We start from the raw sequence: 17125 nt of genomic DNA, 5'->3' as shown, positions 1-17125 counted from the left end.
AGGTGGTCTCACAGAGTATCGATTGGATTTAAATCTGGGAAGTATGATAGCCAGGTGAGTACAGTAAATTCATCCTGGTACTCTTTAAACCATGCATGTACACTGCACTGTCCTGCCATCATGCCATGGAAAAAGAAACCCGCCCCTGTCCCCCCAAGAACAGAAGTATACTTCTGTTGATCCACTGAGCCTTCCAGAATGACGACATCACCCACAGAATGTCACGAAAACATTCCCCAGACTACAATGCTCCGTCCTCAGCCTGGATCCATCCGACAATTGTGGCACGGTGTCTACTTTCAGATGTTTCACACCATACATGCCAATGGCCATCTGCCCAATGAAGCACACATCTAGAAATACATGGGCACTGCAAATCACCCTTAAATGACAGGCAGAGGGTTCACTGAACCACCTTCACAATAATACACTATTATTACAATCTCTAACAGTTCGCAGAAAAAACGAACACCTATATCTTTCTGTGCAAGTTCTCACTTTCCTTGTTTTATTACACACATTTGGATGTGAAAGTTTGTGATTGAAATTTCATGAGAAGATTCCACCGCATCAAAAAACCACCTCTGTTTTAGTGCTGTCCACCCCAAATCCTGTATGTTAGTGACTCATTACACTATTTCGCGATAATACAAGACAATCTGCTCTTGTTTGAACTTTCTCAATGTGCTGCTCCTTTAATCCTACCTGATAAGGGTCACAAGCCATGCAGAAGTACTCCAAAAAAGGACTGACAAGCATAGCGTAGGCAGTCTCTTTAGTAGATCTGTTACACATTCTCAGTGTTCTGTCAATAAAACAGTGTCTCTGGTTTCCTTTCCCCACAAGACTGGGTATGTGTTCTTTCCAATTTTAACTGTTCGTAATTGTAATTCCTCAGCACATAATTGAATTTACAGTCTTTAGATTTGACTGATTTATCATGTAACCAAAGTTTAACGGATTACTTTTAGCACTCGAATGGATGACCTCACACTTTGCATTGTTTAAGGTCAACTGCCAATTTACGCACCATTCGGATATCTTTTCTAAATCATTTTGCATCTTGTATTGATCTTCTGATGAGTTTATCCGACAATAAATGACAGCATCATCTGCAAACAACTTAAGACAGTTGTCCAGATTGTCTCCTAAAACATTTATATACATACGGAATGGTACAGGGCCTATAACACTGCCTTGGGGAATACCAGAAACCACTTCTGTTTTACTCAATGACTTTCTGTCAGTTATTATGAACTGTGACCTCTCTGACAGGAAATCACGAATCTAGGCACGTAACAGAGATGATACTCCATAAGCACACAACTTCACTACAAGCCACTTGCATGGCACAGAGTCAAAAGCCTTCTGAAAATATAGAAAGATGGAATCAATTTGAAATCCCTTGTCAATAACACTCATCACTTGAAGTAAGTAAAGAGCTAGTTGTGTTTAGAACGATGTTTTCTAGACTGTGTTGACTGTTTGTCAGTAGAACATTCTCTTCAAGGCAATTCATAATGTTCAAACACAATATAAGTTCCAAAATCCTGCTGCATATTGACATTAATGATATGGTTTATCACCTTTCTTGAATATTGGTGTGACCTGTGCAACTATCCAGTCTTTGGGTATGTCTCAATGAGTGAGCGGTTGTATGTGATCGTTAAATATGGTCCTATTCCATCAGCGTGTTCTGAAAGGAACCTAACTGGTATACAGTCTGGACCAGGAGACTTGCTTTTATTTAGTGCTATAAGCTGCTTCACTACTCCAAGGATATTTACTTCTAAGTTACTCATTTTGGTAGCTGTTCTTCATTCGAGTTCTGAAATATTTACTTTGTCTTCCTTTGGTGAAAGAATTTCAGAAGGCTGTGTTCAGTAACACTGCTTTCACAGCACTGTCGTCTAGAGCATTTCCATTGCTATCAATCAGAACAGGCATCGATTGCATCTTGCCACTAGCATACTTTATGTACAATCAGAATCTCTTCGGATTTTCTGCCAGGTTTCACTGTGGAAACTACTTTAAGCATATCACATTGACATCTGCATTAAATTTCGAGCTTCTGTAAAAGATCCCCAATCTCTGAGATTTTGCATTTGTTTAAATTTGGCGTCATTGTTCTGACCCGTTTTGTGTAACGAGGGTGATCAGTTCTGTCATTTGTTAATTTATCTGGTATAAATGTCTCAATTGCTGTCGATACTATTTCACTGAATTCAAGCCACATCTGGTCTATACTTACATTATTAATTTGGATCATCTTTTCGGAATAAGTATATTTTTCGTTTATTTTTGGAGGATTTGTGGGTTACAATATTCAATCTCTCAATGACAACCCTGTGTTCTCTAATCCCTGTATCCACTTTGATGCTAGTTATTAGCTCAGGATTATTTGTTGTTATGAGGTGAAGTGTGTTTCCACAATCATTTACTATTCACATGGGCTCATGAACTAACTGCTTGAAATAATTTTGAGAGAATGCTCCCAGCACAATTTCAGCTGATGTTTTATGCAGACCTCCAGATTTAAACATGTATTTTCGACAACATGTTGAGGGTAAATTAAAGACACACCAACTATAATTCTATGAGTCAGGTTCATGTTTGAAACTAAACTCAAGTTTTCTTTAAACTTTTCAGCAATTGTATCATCTGAGTTGAGAGGGCGGTAAAAGGATCCAATTATTTTATTTCATTGCCAAGAACGACCTCTGCCCATAATAACTCACAGGAACCATTTGCTTCAATTTCACTACAACATAAACTACTACTAATAGCAACAAACATACCACTGCCAACTGTTTAGCCAAACCTTTCGGAACACCCCAGCTTTCAACACTTATAATGATTCGAGCATCGGTGCTTTCTATGACCTACTCAGTGGAACCCAAAACCCAACCATCCTATGATGCAAGTCAAGGAATCTGCAGCCTACATAGTTGCAAAACCAACTGAGCTTCTGATTCAGACCCTCCACTTATAAAACGTGATTCATCTGAAAAGGTCACCATTTGCCACTCAGTTGACATCCAGTTGCAATGTAAATTCTAGCCTTCATCACCCATGAACAGCAGGCACCATGAGTGCATCAAGTGGTGCCTGTTGTGGAGGCCCAAATTTAGCAACATTCACTCAACAGTAGTTGAGCAGACACTGTTAGTGCCCCTTTGTTTCATCTGGGCAGTCAGCTGCTCAACAGTTTCACATCTGTTCACCAGTACACATCTCCGCAGCCATCATGGACACATGTCGTCTAAAACCAGTGGTGCACCATAGTTGCCTTGGCACCAGTTTTGGATAGCAGCATTTTGCCATCTACAATATTCTTTAACCACAGCGGCACACCAACAATTAATAAACTTAGCCATTTTGAAAATGCTTCCACCCTTGGCCCAAAAGCCAATGATTATGCCCTTTTGTACCTCAGATAAATGACTGTTTCCGCATTCTGAAAGCGACTTCACTGTTTTCCATATCCCCTCCCCAACATGTTTTAAATATCCTGCACAGCTGGTGCTGCTACCAGCTGTCTGTTGAGTGGTTATTGCAGGCGGTGCTCACATTAATGTGACTGGAGGTTCAAGTTCTTCTCACTTTCTCAAATTTTCTCTTATTTGCTGTCCCTGGTGTCCCTATCCTTTTTCAGATTTTCCTCAATGTATTTTTGTCAGCACTATTTGCACCTTTTTTGCTTGTCAATGAACTGAAAAAATTTATAACATGGATAAAGAAAACTCTTCTCATGAAACAACACCATTTGAAAACACTTAGAAATATATTAAACCGCAATAATTCAGTCTGCTGTCACTGAGAAGATTTTCTGCAATCATATGTAACGTGTAATATTTATACTGTCAGTAAATACATTTTCAAAATTTTCGTCAGAAACAACAAATAAAAACAAAAATTTATAGTGTCAATTATTCACTGTTTCAGAGTAGTAGTTTTGGCATTTTACAGTGAAAAGTAAGAAAAGAACAATTTTTAAAAATGGACAGCAATCATAACCCACGGGCAAAAAAGATATTAATTATTTTACGTTAAATATGTCTTGCATAATTCAAAATGACCATGAGAGATGTTTGTCATTTACGTTGAATTTATGCTAGTATCAGAACATCCTTCAAGGCAGCACTGCTTCAACACTGTAACCATTCTACACAAATACAGAATTTACACTGCATGAAATCAGCAACTACCTCCACATCTACATATATACTCTTCATCCATTGTAATGTGTACAGTGGAGGATACTTCATACCAGTATTGTCACTATTGACTTATTTGACTTGCAAACAGAACAAAGGAAATAATGACTGTGTGCCACTATGTGTGTCCTAATCTCTTGCCTTTACCCTGTGGTCCATACACAATACAAAAAGTGGAGCCTGTAAATTTGTGGCATAATCTGAATCAAAAAAACATTTTCTTAATTAATGCAAAAAATGTTCAAGAGCAATATCTGCTTCCTTTCCATAATTCCCCTTAAAGCTCCCTTAGGATCACCATTACACTTTGATATTGGCTAAACAGCTGTTATCACATTACCTCATAGCAAATCTCGGTTTTGACATTTTCCACCATGCTCTCAGAAGGAACCCAAATGGTACAGTAGTAAACTTCTCTTATCTGGTGTTCACAGTCGTGCCACATTTTGTAAATAGCATTATTGTGTTTTGAGTATGAAATTATTTATTTGTACAACCCACTACTACAATATTGGCTGTGTGGCCATTATGAAGTGGAAATAATTATCCTTTAGCACATGTCAAAAACTAAAAATCATCTGACTTTTATGTTATCATCATATCTGTATGCTACGTCTTTAATTTTTACTATTGTAGCATCTTTTAGATGAATCACATTAAATCACTATTTATGTACAATGTATACCTTTCCGCCTGCCATAGTCGGCTGTAGAAATAAACATCTTTAGTGTCGAAAGATGGCTGTGATGTCATTTACAAAATGTGGGACAGTACTCTGATGAAGTAGTGTGTGTAATGTGGTTTCCATAACAGAAATGTACTGTAAATTCCCAGAATATATTAAAGGATCTTGCAACAGATAGATGCTATACATATTTATCTATAATTCTGCTCTGCCTGTTGCGATCTGTGCTCTTTATCCATTTAGGATAGACAATACTGCCAGCAGTGTATTTACATTTTAAAAAAATAATTAATCCAATAGGAATTCAATCAGAACCATATTCAGCCTTGAGCAATTTCAATTTTTTTTATTTGGGGACACTTATTTAAATATCAGTCCTTTGTAGATTTGTGACAACGTCAGGCAGAAGTGTGGTACTAACAGCGCAATGCGTGAATGGATTTTTAAATGCATAATTTAATATTTTGACTTTCTAGTTGTTGTCTCCTATTCTGGGACTACTATACCACAAGAGATTGTACGGAAGGCTGCATTCCATAATGGGAAGTTAGTAAGATTTTGTTTGATTTCTCACCCAGCTGAAACTGTGAGAAAAGTCTTACACTTCATGCAAAGACCTTCCTAATGGATGCACAAGTTATTATACATGTTTCTGTATCAAATTCCTTATATTAACTTTACGAGCAAGGAACAATCTTCGAGCTGAGGAGGAGTAAAAACAGTTAATTCCCACATAATAAATGTAATTAATATGAACAGATGAACTTCTCATAACTTGCAATCACTAAAGGAAGATTACATCACCACTGTATCAGCCAGACATATTCAAGAACACTGCTAACATGTACTTCACATGCACCCTATGCTTTTATTTGAGAATAATTCATTAATTTCTTTGTTAACTTTTTGTATATTACATAGCTACTGTCGTGCAGTACAGAAATAATGGGTATCCACGATGACTGCTAAAGCCATTTCATTTTAGTATTGGCTGCCACAACATACATAAATGTGTGCCAGCAAATGCAAAGATAAGCTGTTTAGTATTGGAGAGAAAACTGTGATAGCGGTATTAGAAAATGGCTGTTTTGTCAAGAAAATTAATGTTGTAAGCATTAATGAGTGCAGTATGACAGGGACCTTATCCGTACCTGAAGCACTAGGAATGACATAAAATTTAATAACTCAGGATACACATACACAGACAAGAGAAAAAAAAATTCCCAGATTCCCAGTTAAAAATGCACTTCTCCCGGGTGTAAATAAACTATAGCCCTGGTGAGTGTAGATTTTTTTCCATGCTACGTGACAATATATTTTCTCCCGGAGCTGTAAAACTTGTCAACCATTTGAATTGTGAAGGTTTTATACGCAAGCATACAACTTCCCAGCACTTTAAGAAATGAAACACAGCAAAAAGAAACACATTTTGGGAAGATTTTTGATGAGCAGCAACATTTACACTGCAAATTTTTTTTATTACGAAAGTTTAAACACAAATTCCACCAAATACAGCACGGTAGCTTCCAAAGTACTGAAATCAAGGTTGCGATGAATTTTTGAAGCCAAATCATAGCTCATGTCATGTAATCTCACAAGCCAATGACAGCATAGGATATGTGATACAGTGAGCCAATACCAACACCACAAAAATATGAAAAATTAATGGTTCAAATTACCGTAACACACACAGAGCATAGCTACAAGAAAAGTTAAACTTTCAAATATAATATTGGCCATCAAAATTTTTTTGTCACTTTTTTCCAAGGGCGTGATTAAGCAGGATCGCAAGAGCACAGTTTAAATTGCAGCAGCTGAATATTTCTGACAAGCACGATTATAAATTTCACTGCTGTGCACTAAACATTTCATGAGTTACCTGCTGAATACATGTTCCGTTGAGCACTTTTACTTTTCCATGAAATGCCAGTTGTGTGAAATTTTTCAGGAACTCACTTCACACTTTTTTAAGAATAATTATACTTTTTGCAATCATTATTACATAATTAATGTAAATTAAATTAATATAAACTATAAATTAATATACACTAAAACAATTATGAAAAACTGACCTTGAAGTTTGGTCTCTCTAAGCATGCTTTACCCTTTCAGATACATCAAACGGTAAAATTTTAAATAATGGCATAAATGGCTGGTGTTCTGGGCCCAAAATTTTTCTAAAAGGCTGGTCCTCAGTGTTACCCTTTCAATGAGAGGGTAACATGTTGCAATTTAAGAAATTCATCACATATTCTAAAATGTAACATACTTCATGTTGCATAAAAGGAAATTTACTGAGAAATTAACTTCTTAAACAACCATTCGCAATATTTTCCCACGACCTATTAGCAATTTAAATAGTTGTGCATTCACCCCCTTCAAAACGAGTCCCACAAGACAGGCTCTGGCCCTGCGTCGAAAGCAGTTTGTTTTTACGAAGTAACCTGACACATTTTGCAGTCACCCGACGACTGTGTGTACACCGTGATTTGTTGTTGTAAATGGTGCATTTTCTTTGCAACTAAAGTTTTATTTTTGTGTTATTCTCTCATTTACGTTTTATTGCTGTAGTAGTTGGATACAGTGAAATTATTTGTCAGAGTATCAGATCTTACTAGTGAACATGACAAAAATTTCGCTGAAAATGGAAACAATGAAAAATTCCCGGATTTTTCCAAGACGAAAAAATTTCCAAGTTTTTCCTTGGTATCCCAGAGCATATACATCCTGTAACTGCAATGCATTCCCATTTTAAGAACATATCACAACAGGCAGTTGAAGGAAAGAGTTTACCTAGTGGCAGGTGCTGTTCACAGCAAAAAAATTTAAGAACACCTATTAATAATCTGCTCTGTGAATAACAATGAATTAATTATGGTAAACAAGGGTAATTTTATAACTGCTGGCAAAGAGTGGGGTGTAACATTACAAATGACAATGCACTACAGGGCAAAAGCTGTGGTTTTCTGATTTCTTAACTGTGACAAGACAATTAAAAACATGAATGATACAATGTAACAATGGCATTATTAACTAATGTACTATCCACCCAAAAAGTTCCGAGACTGACTTTACACCTGGCACATCAGTGGCGTCAGCACAGTAACTATGGTGGCAGCTTGAAATAACTGCAAACCACAGAAGTTCACTCAACCAGTCAGTTGTAAGAAGGCAATGTTAACTAGTGGACATGTGACCATAGGGTGTCAACATTGTTGTGTCACAAATCGTAGTGGAGCAACATCTCTAAATTAAGAATTCTCCAGAATGTTTTGAAAAAGAGAAAAGTGTGTGCAAAGTTTTTCCCCACACACGTAAACTCCCAAATAAAAATTATGCGTGGATGCACAGCAAAGCTTGATTGGAATGCACAATGCAGACAATTCTTTTCTGGAGAAAGTCATCACAGGTGACAATACTTGTGTTATCAACGTGAATGTATCACAAAACAATAAAGTCCAGAAATTCGCATGAAGAGTCAACATTCTGATGACATACCCAACATTCAAGCCAATTTGACAAGTTGAACAACTTTGCAAAGAAGGATTTTTCCGACAGTTTTCTACTGTTGTACGAACAGTCTGTTACCTGTGATCAGTTGAGGGCGAGACTATGTAGAACACCATAAGCATTAAATATATAATTTTAACTTCTTTATTTTTTATTAATCCAACCTCAAAACTATTTGGATTGACACGGTACTTATAAGAGGCTGCATATCGATGCAGCTGTCTGCCTAGAGATCACCAAATCAATACAACATTTGTATTAGCACTAAGCTTGTTAATGAGATGTATAAGGGATTCCTTTGGAATGATGGAATGTTTCCAGTAGCACTGACAACTGCTGCTGGTTCACATCACTCTATAATTATCTGCATGGAGTATATGAGAAAGTATCATAATAACTGTAAAATCAGTACACAACATTTTCAACACTTTGATGAAACAATTCAATGCATGAGAAAGCATGTTAATTAACAATATGAACATAATTCCAAACAGGACAAATTGCAAAGTTAACTGAAAAGATAGCATATGAAAAGTCAAATACAGTGCGACAATAGAGGGACAATACAGTATATATCAGCCAAGCATTATCAGATGAAAGGGAACACCTGAAACAAGAAAGTGATATGAATACTGACAAAATTTCTCTCAGCCTGGATATTATTACACGAACCATCAACAGTGAGATCACCTGAAAACTGCTAGTAAAGAAGCTTGTGAAAGCAAGTTTGCAGTGCAAGATGGAATTACAATGGAAATGCTGGCAACATTAAGTGTAGTTGGTATGGGCTTCAGTGTTCGAGCATAAGAAAATCAAATCATCCCTCAAATTATTAGATAAAACTCCAGCAATAATGTAGAGCATAAAGCCGACAAAATAACACATATTTAAACAGGTGAGGCTGTTATATGGAAGGAACATTCAAAAAATACAAACCTATAGTTAAAGAAACAATTTGGGCTCCAGGTGCTACACCATTCCTTTCTGGTTCATCAGGAAAATAGGCAGCAGCAATGGATGCCACATGTGTTCCATGGGTAGCTAGAAAAGAAAACCATGGTCCTCTGCTTTACATGATTAACATCAGCACTACATTATTGTCATCCGATTAACAGAAACAGAAGTAGCAACACAAAAAACAGCAATTTTCAGAAAGTACTTCACTCAGAGAAATTTATCGCAGGTTTGGCTATCTTGCTGCATGTTGTCTCTTCCACAGTGGAAGAGAGAGATGTTAGGAAAAACTACAATCCAATGGCAGAGGAAGGGTGGTGTAATGAGGAAACCAAACAGATGCAGCAGGTCAAGCATATGTGCCATACTACAGGTTCCCACTGTAGCCGACTGAAGACACTCACTTGGTATTTGTAATTCTGGACTCTACTCAGTTTTAAAGATGTTTCTTTCCCTTGGTGGAATGAGCTGGAGCAGGGATATAGGGTGGACAAGGGAACTGGCACTTCTCATGACAGCTCTGAGAGTTGCACGGATCTGATTCTAGAAGTTCCTCCATGGTGCATTTGAACAGCCTAGACAGACAATTTTCCAGAAGAGAAGCCCGATGTCAATGTCCAGCCTTCATCCATAACAATGGTAATTACATGATCACATGCACAGCACAGGATCACTGCCTTGAACTTTGAAATACATGCACCTTCTTCAGCTGAATAAACCTGTTTTGGCTGGGTACTGTGCAGGGTGTCCACAGTTACAGTTACAGTCCCAAAACGTTGTGAAAAGAAAACCACTGCTCAGAATGGTGTAAAATTTCAACAGCATGTTATTGATACAGGGGGAAAGATCATGGGAAAAATCGAAAATTTGACCAATAGATGGCACCGCAAGCATCAGAATATGCACACCAACACATGTGCAGCACATGGCTGTTCCTCCTCAGTTTGAATCCAACATACCCAACATGACTGTCTCCACAAAGAATTGCACACTGCTGGTAAAGTTCCTTTACAAGTATGGCGACTGCGCACCAGTAGCCCTGCAGAAGTTCCGGACACTCAAGAGCATGAAAAAAGGCACTGGCCAGATGTCTGCTAAGGTCTGGAGAAAATGATTACAAAATTGGAAAACACGAGTTCTTTTGAAGTGCAGTGTGGCAGAGGGAGGAAAGCAGTTGGTCCGAAGTCTGTCAAAGATGTGGCCACAGCAGTGCTGGAGGAGTCAAGCAGTGGTGTGCAAACATGCAGTGCACGGGGAATTGCCTGAATGTCTGACACGCCTGCAAGCATGACACATCCTGCATTGTTAACCATACAAAATCACCCATGTTCAGTATCTGCTTCCTGTTGACTTGCCAGCAAGACAAACATTAACTCTGGAATTTCTTGCTCACGTGGAAATGGCCATGGAACATTCTGTGGACAGACAAAGCCCATTTTCATCTCCAATGACTCGTCACTATCCAGAATTGCAGAACATGGGCAATGGAAAATCCACACACACACACACACACACACACACACACACACACACACACACACACACAATTGGGTACACGAGTCCTGCAGCCCCTGTTACCTTCTTCTTCTGGTTGTGGGGTTACCTGAAAGACGACTTGTTCAATGCCCCAATTACGAATTCAGCTGAATTGAAGGCACACATTGCACAATGCATTCTGAATGTGACCCTCGAGACACTCAGATCTGTTATGGAGTTTTGGAATGTGCTATTTCTTGATTTCAACTTGCAGCAGAAAACGGAGGATACCATAATGAAAATGTCTTCCATCAGCCTCATCACAATTAGAAACTGATGTCATTTTGCTTTTTATGCAGTTTTTGGCCTCGTGATAAAAACTGATTTTTCCCACCCAATGTGATACAACCTTCCCGTTGTGGATGGGCTTACATAACAGTGCCACAACCACTGACTTCTGGACTTGCATCACAGCTGTTGGCTGGTGAACATGTGCAGTCATGTACATTGAACGATACAAATCGTATAATGCGCAACTCGACCCATATGCATGATATTGTGATTCATCTGTCATTTGTAGCTGACCGCATTTATGTTAAGACACTTACAGTGCCATCTATTGTTAAGTTTTGTTGTTCTGAGAAGTTGCCCCCTACTGTTCAAATTTGACATCATTCTGAGCAGTGGTTCTTTTTCTACAGCATTTTGACACTGGAATCTTGTACACAACCTCATCATTTTGGGGGCTGGTGGTCAATAAATGAGAAATTACATCTAGAAGACTGCTTAATCAAACAGGATGGAGAATTGTTATTTAAATAATGCACAGCATCTACATTGCTAAAATACTATTCTGAACCTGGTACCAGTTACAGGTTCTATGGCAGGGATAAACAAAAAATTTATTTTCAATATCTTGCATAATTACTGATCGAATTTAAACATTTAAAATGCTGTCATAATCTGCTCATTATGAGGTATAATCTTATGTTAACAGTTTTGTGTTAGACAAGTATTACAATTAGAAACTGTGTGTGTCTAGAGGCAGCGTAAGTGATGGCACACATATATTCTGAGTTTATTCATCCAGTGTTTAAGAATGAGAACACTTACCAACTTCCAACTTTAGACATAATTTTGAACCTTTAAGAAATTTTTTCTCACTGATGCCGCCCCCCCCCCCCTCCCCTCCCGTCCCCATCCTTCTCCACAAAATCATGAAATGAAGAAAAGCTTTATCACTTACTACACGTTTGCTGCTCATATAGTAAAACTTCAATGTCAGACATATTTTAACTTATCACTTCTTTACTACTAACTGTTTGCAACAAACTTAGCAGACAATATCTGCATATAGGCTACTGCTGAATGTACCTGCAAAGTTATATTATTGTACAACACATAGTTAAGGAGATATGACATTATGAACAGTGAGATGGATGAAAAACTTGCTTTTGCTTAAAATGGAGCACAAATTACTCAGATTATGTTCATCCCGGATTCATCAAGAAGGCACACAGCGTCTTCCAAGAAACTAAGCGTAATTTCCAACCTTTTGTAAACTTTTTGTTGCTTACGTGTTTTTGATTAAACACTTAACACATTAACTCATTTTTAAGGTAATCACGCACCTGAAGCTGTTTTATACAAGGGAATTCAATTCTTTAAAGACTTGGGGATCTAACAGTCTGCTTCTAAAATGCAAGTTTGTTGTAAGTCTTCCTTGTTTATTGTTCTGACACAAGCCATCAGTTTGATTACAGACAAGCTTGACTCTCAATCACTGCATTAGTGGATCACAACTTTTATTACTGACGTATGTTCCATTAAGCAACACTGATCTGTGATGGAAGTCTCTGTTGTTCATCGAGAATGGTTGGGAGTTACTAGGTGAAATACTGGCCCAGGAAATAATAATGATCTGGCTTCACTCCTGGAAACTCATATTCATACCACTGTGAAAACTCCAAGAAATGCTATAAACGAATATTTCAAGCTACTCGAGTAAATTACTTCAATTGTTATGTAAGGAAATGAACTGTAACTATAATGGCTAAAGTATCTCAAAATGAGCAAGAAACAAGAAAGAAAAATTGATGTTGCAGGCAAAGGAGCTATGTCAGCTAAGTTTACTGCCAAGTAGGTATTTTTTTCCCGGAATATTTCAGCACCTTCCCCAGCTGTGACCCTCTCACATGATGAGCACAGATTTTGGTCACTCACTGTTTGCAGTCCAAACAAATCATGAGCAGGACATGCAATGTCCAGGACTTTCATAATAGTGATAGTTTTCCAGCGTCAACAGAGTTACTCTGTTGCACACATTTGCTTGTGAGCCATAGTCCATATTGGACTGATTATTTCCAACAAAATGTAAGCACATTAAGTGCTGGATCGTATGCTTCAACAGGATTAAATAGGGAATACTTCAAAGTTGACTTGCAAAATAACATCATCATTAGTGCCAGGAGATAATAGTTGATATAAAAGGACAATCTGCAGTCTGTTCAACTCATAGCTTGGTTGGAGTCCACAAACAAGGACTGGCCATAATCTGTGCTTGACACACCTGAGGTTAATCAACTATGCTGTTGAAATATACTAGGAAAAAATTATAATCTACATCTACATCAATCCTCTGCAAAAGACTGCAAAACACATGGCAGAGCGTATGTCCTATTGTACCAGTTATTAGGGTTCCTTTCCATTCCATTATGTATGGGGCATGGGAAGAATGACTGATTTGAATGCCTCTGTGGGTACTATAATTTTTCTAATCTTCTTCTTACAATCCCAATGTGAGCAATACGTAGGGGGTAGTAGTATATTCCTAGAGTAATCCTTTAAAGTTAGGTATTGAAAAACTTAACAGACTTTCTGGAGATAGTTTATGTCTGTCTTAAATAGTCTGCCAGTTCAGTTCCTTTAGCTTCACTGTAAGACTCTCCTACAAGTCAAGTAAACCTGTGGCCATTCGTGCTGCCTTTCCCTGCACACAGTCAACATCCCTGTTAGTCCTACTTTGTATGGATCCTACTCACTTTAACAATATTCTAGAATGGGTCACATGAGTGATTTGCAAACAACTTCAATTTGTAGACTGATTGCATTGGTATTCTACCAATACACTGAAGTCTACCAACTGCTTTACCCACAACAGAGCTTATGTTATTATTCAGTTTCATATCACTACAAAGTCTTAAACCCAGGTATTTGTATGCATTGGCCAATTCCAACTATGACTCATTGATACAACAGTCGTAGTATATATTTTTTTCATTTTGCGAAGTGCACAATTTTACATTTCTGTTGCCAGTCTTTGTGCCACTTTTATATCCTATCATGATCTGACTGAATGTTTATGCTGCTTCTTTCAAACAGAACTTCATTATAGGTGACTGCATCATCTGGCAAAAAGTCTGAGGTTAGTATTCGTGTTGTTTGCAAGGTCATTGACATACAACATGAACAGTGAGGGTACCACAACATTTCCCTGGAGCAAATCCAAAGTTATTCCTGTATCTGATGTTGATCCTCTATCCAAGATAGCTTGCTGTGTCCTCCCTAGCAACAAGTCCTTCATCCAGTCTCAAATTTCACTTAATACCCTGTATGATTGAACATTAAGTGCAAGTGTGGTACTGAGTCAAATGCCTTTTGGAAATCAAGAAATACTACATCTACCTGACTACTTACAAAGGTTTCAGTATGTCATATGAGAAAAATGTGTGTTGGGTTTCACATGATTATGTTTTTGAGATCCATACTGGATAGCATGGAGGAGGTTATTCTATTCAAGATTATGTTTGATCTCAGAATAGGTTCTAATAGTCTACAACAAATCGATGTCAAATGTATTAGGGTTCTCTTCTAGTGTCCTTCTCGTAGATAGGTGTTAGCTGTGATTTCTTCCAACTACCGAGCACAGTTTTTTGTTCAAGGAATCTATAATAGATTATAGTTAGAAGAGGGGCTAGCTCAGCTGCAAATTCAGTACAGAATCTGACAAGGATTCCATCAGGCCCTGGACCTTTGTTCAATTTTAACAATTTCAGCTGTTTCTCAACACCAATGACACTATTACTTACTCATTCATCTTTTCAGTGGTAAGAGGATTAAATTGGGGCAACTCTCCTGCATTTTCCTTTGTAAGCAACATCTGATGATGGAGTTAAGCATTCCAGCTTTTGCTTTGCTACCCTCAATTTTAGTTCCTGTCTCTTTCGGTGGGGACTGGACACTAACTTCGGTGCCACTAACAGCCTTTACATATGAACAGAATTTCCTTGGGCTTTGTGAAAGATCACTTGATAATATTCTGCTACAGTAGAGTCACTAAAACCAACATACACTGTACTCTTGACAGCCAACTGCATTTCATTCAGCATCTCTCTATGTAGAGCCCTACGCTGTGTTTTACACCTATTATGCAATAATCATTTTCTTTAGATGTTTCTTTACAGTGACTCTACACCACGGAAGTTCCCTCCCATTATGAACTGTTCTACTGGGTACATATCTATCCAGTGCAAGGTCAACTATTCCTTTAAACATGAGCCAAAGCTCCTTACACTACTGATTTTTTATCTAGTTTATCGAACATATACAGGGCGAGTCAAAAGTCCTTGACACCTTCATAAGTTGGAAGATTAAAGGGAAAATTGAAATGTGATGATGGGAACATAGGTTTGACTTGGGGCCGCAACTTTTGGAGTGAATGTCATTCATGGCCGCCATTTTGGATTAAAGTCTTTTTTTTATGGGAAGGGGGGTGTATGACACATCAAATAACACTCGCTTGAGCTCTGGAATTGAGTGGTGCAATTTGTTTTTGTCTATCTTATACAGTTTAGAAGTTATTAATGTTCGAAGTTACCTTGATACCGACTCATATCTCTCTTTGTTCCACGTAACTTTGAACATTAATAACTTCTAAACTGTACAAGATAGACAAAAACAAATTACACCACTCAATTCCAGAGCTCAAGCAAGTGTTATCTGATGTGTCATACACCCCCCTTCCCATAAAAAAAGTCTTGAATCCAAAATGGCGGATTTCAAGATGGCGGCCATGAACGAAATTCACTACAAAAGTTGCGGCCCCACATCAAACCTATGTTCCCATCATCAAATTTCAATTTCCCTTTAATCTTCCAACTTATAATGGTGTCCAAAGACTTGACTCACCCTGTATATCTTTCTGCTTGGTTTAGTTGTCCTTTGTACTTTGGTAGTCATTGCTGCCATAACCATGTCATGGTCACTGATACCAGTTTCATTGTGGACATCCTCAAAGAGGTCGTGTCTATTTGTTGCCATTAGATCCAATATATTTCTATCATGAGTTGGGTTCCTAACTATCTGTTCTAGGTAGTTTTCAGAGAAGGCATTTAGTAATGTTTCATAGGATATCTTATCACACCTACCACTAACAAAACTGTAATTTTCCCAATTAATTGTTGGATGATTATCCACCGATGATTACAATGTGGTTGGGGAACTTTAGTGCGGGAGAATTCAAGTTTGCTCTATGGCCTTCAGTTACATCCGGAGATGAGTCTGGTGGGCAACAGAGGGATCCAATCAATTTTTTATGCCCACCCCTGACTATCTTGCCCAAACAATCTCACATGCAGCTTCAATTTTTATCTCTGTGGATTTGAGTTTCTTGTCTACTGCAACAAATATGCCACCTTCATTTCCCATTAGCTGTTTTTTCAATATATATTTAAAATTTCCCCAAAAATCTCACTGCTATCAATTTCAGGTTTCAATTTGATGCAAAATCTGAAATCAGGAGATTATCAACACAGTAAAAAATGGCTTGGTTAATGTACACTGCAAAAATAAAAGGAACAGCTCACTTTAAAATCCTCAAATCCCTTAGAAAAAACTGGGGATGTCTTACTGAAGATAACTGCTACACTAACATCACTTTACTGTGGAAGAAGATAACTTTCATGTAGCCAGTGCCTCTCACAAGAAACTATGCAGCACAAAAAGAAAGGAGAGGCTCACACAGGATGAAAATGGGGTAGGTCTGAAAAGGTCAGATTGTATAATCACTTGGCTACATGCTGAAAGTGAATTTTCTTTAAGTGATCTTCCGCTTAGTTCATATATTAAAAACAAAATCATCAAGCTGCAGTATGGTACACTTTAAAGCTCTTTCAAACAGCAGAGTACATACCCTGTGCAGACACAGAGCAATGTTACTAATACCTGCAAGTTGTGATTGTGTCATTCAAGTAAACTGACAGAAAACAGTACTATCTTTCCACTG

The 17125-nt window shown here is 37.8% G+C and overlaps 1 protein-coding gene across 1 annotated transcript in view; it reads right to left on the bottom strand.

The window, feature by feature from the left end:
• Window positions 1-17125, bottom strand: part of LOC126473230 (tripeptidyl-peptidase 2) — a 289445-nt gene that overhangs the window by 182247 nt on the left and 90073 nt on the right. The window contains exon 6 of the mRNA XM_050100144.1: window positions 9349-9453. Coding sequence (XP_049956101.1) covers window positions 9349-9453 — 105 coding nt within the window. The remainder of the gene's footprint in view (window positions 1-9348; window positions 9454-17125) is intronic.

This window comes from Schistocerca serialis, chromosome 4 (genome assembly GCF_023864345.2).
Source record: "Schistocerca serialis cubense isolate TAMUIC-IGC-003099 chromosome 4, iqSchSeri2.2, whole genome shotgun sequence".
Taxonomy (NCBI): Eukaryota; Metazoa; Arthropoda; class Insecta; order Orthoptera; family Acrididae; genus Schistocerca; species Schistocerca serialis.
Note: the sequence above shows the minus strand (reverse complement) of the source record. Positions and strands in the feature narration are given on the sequence as shown.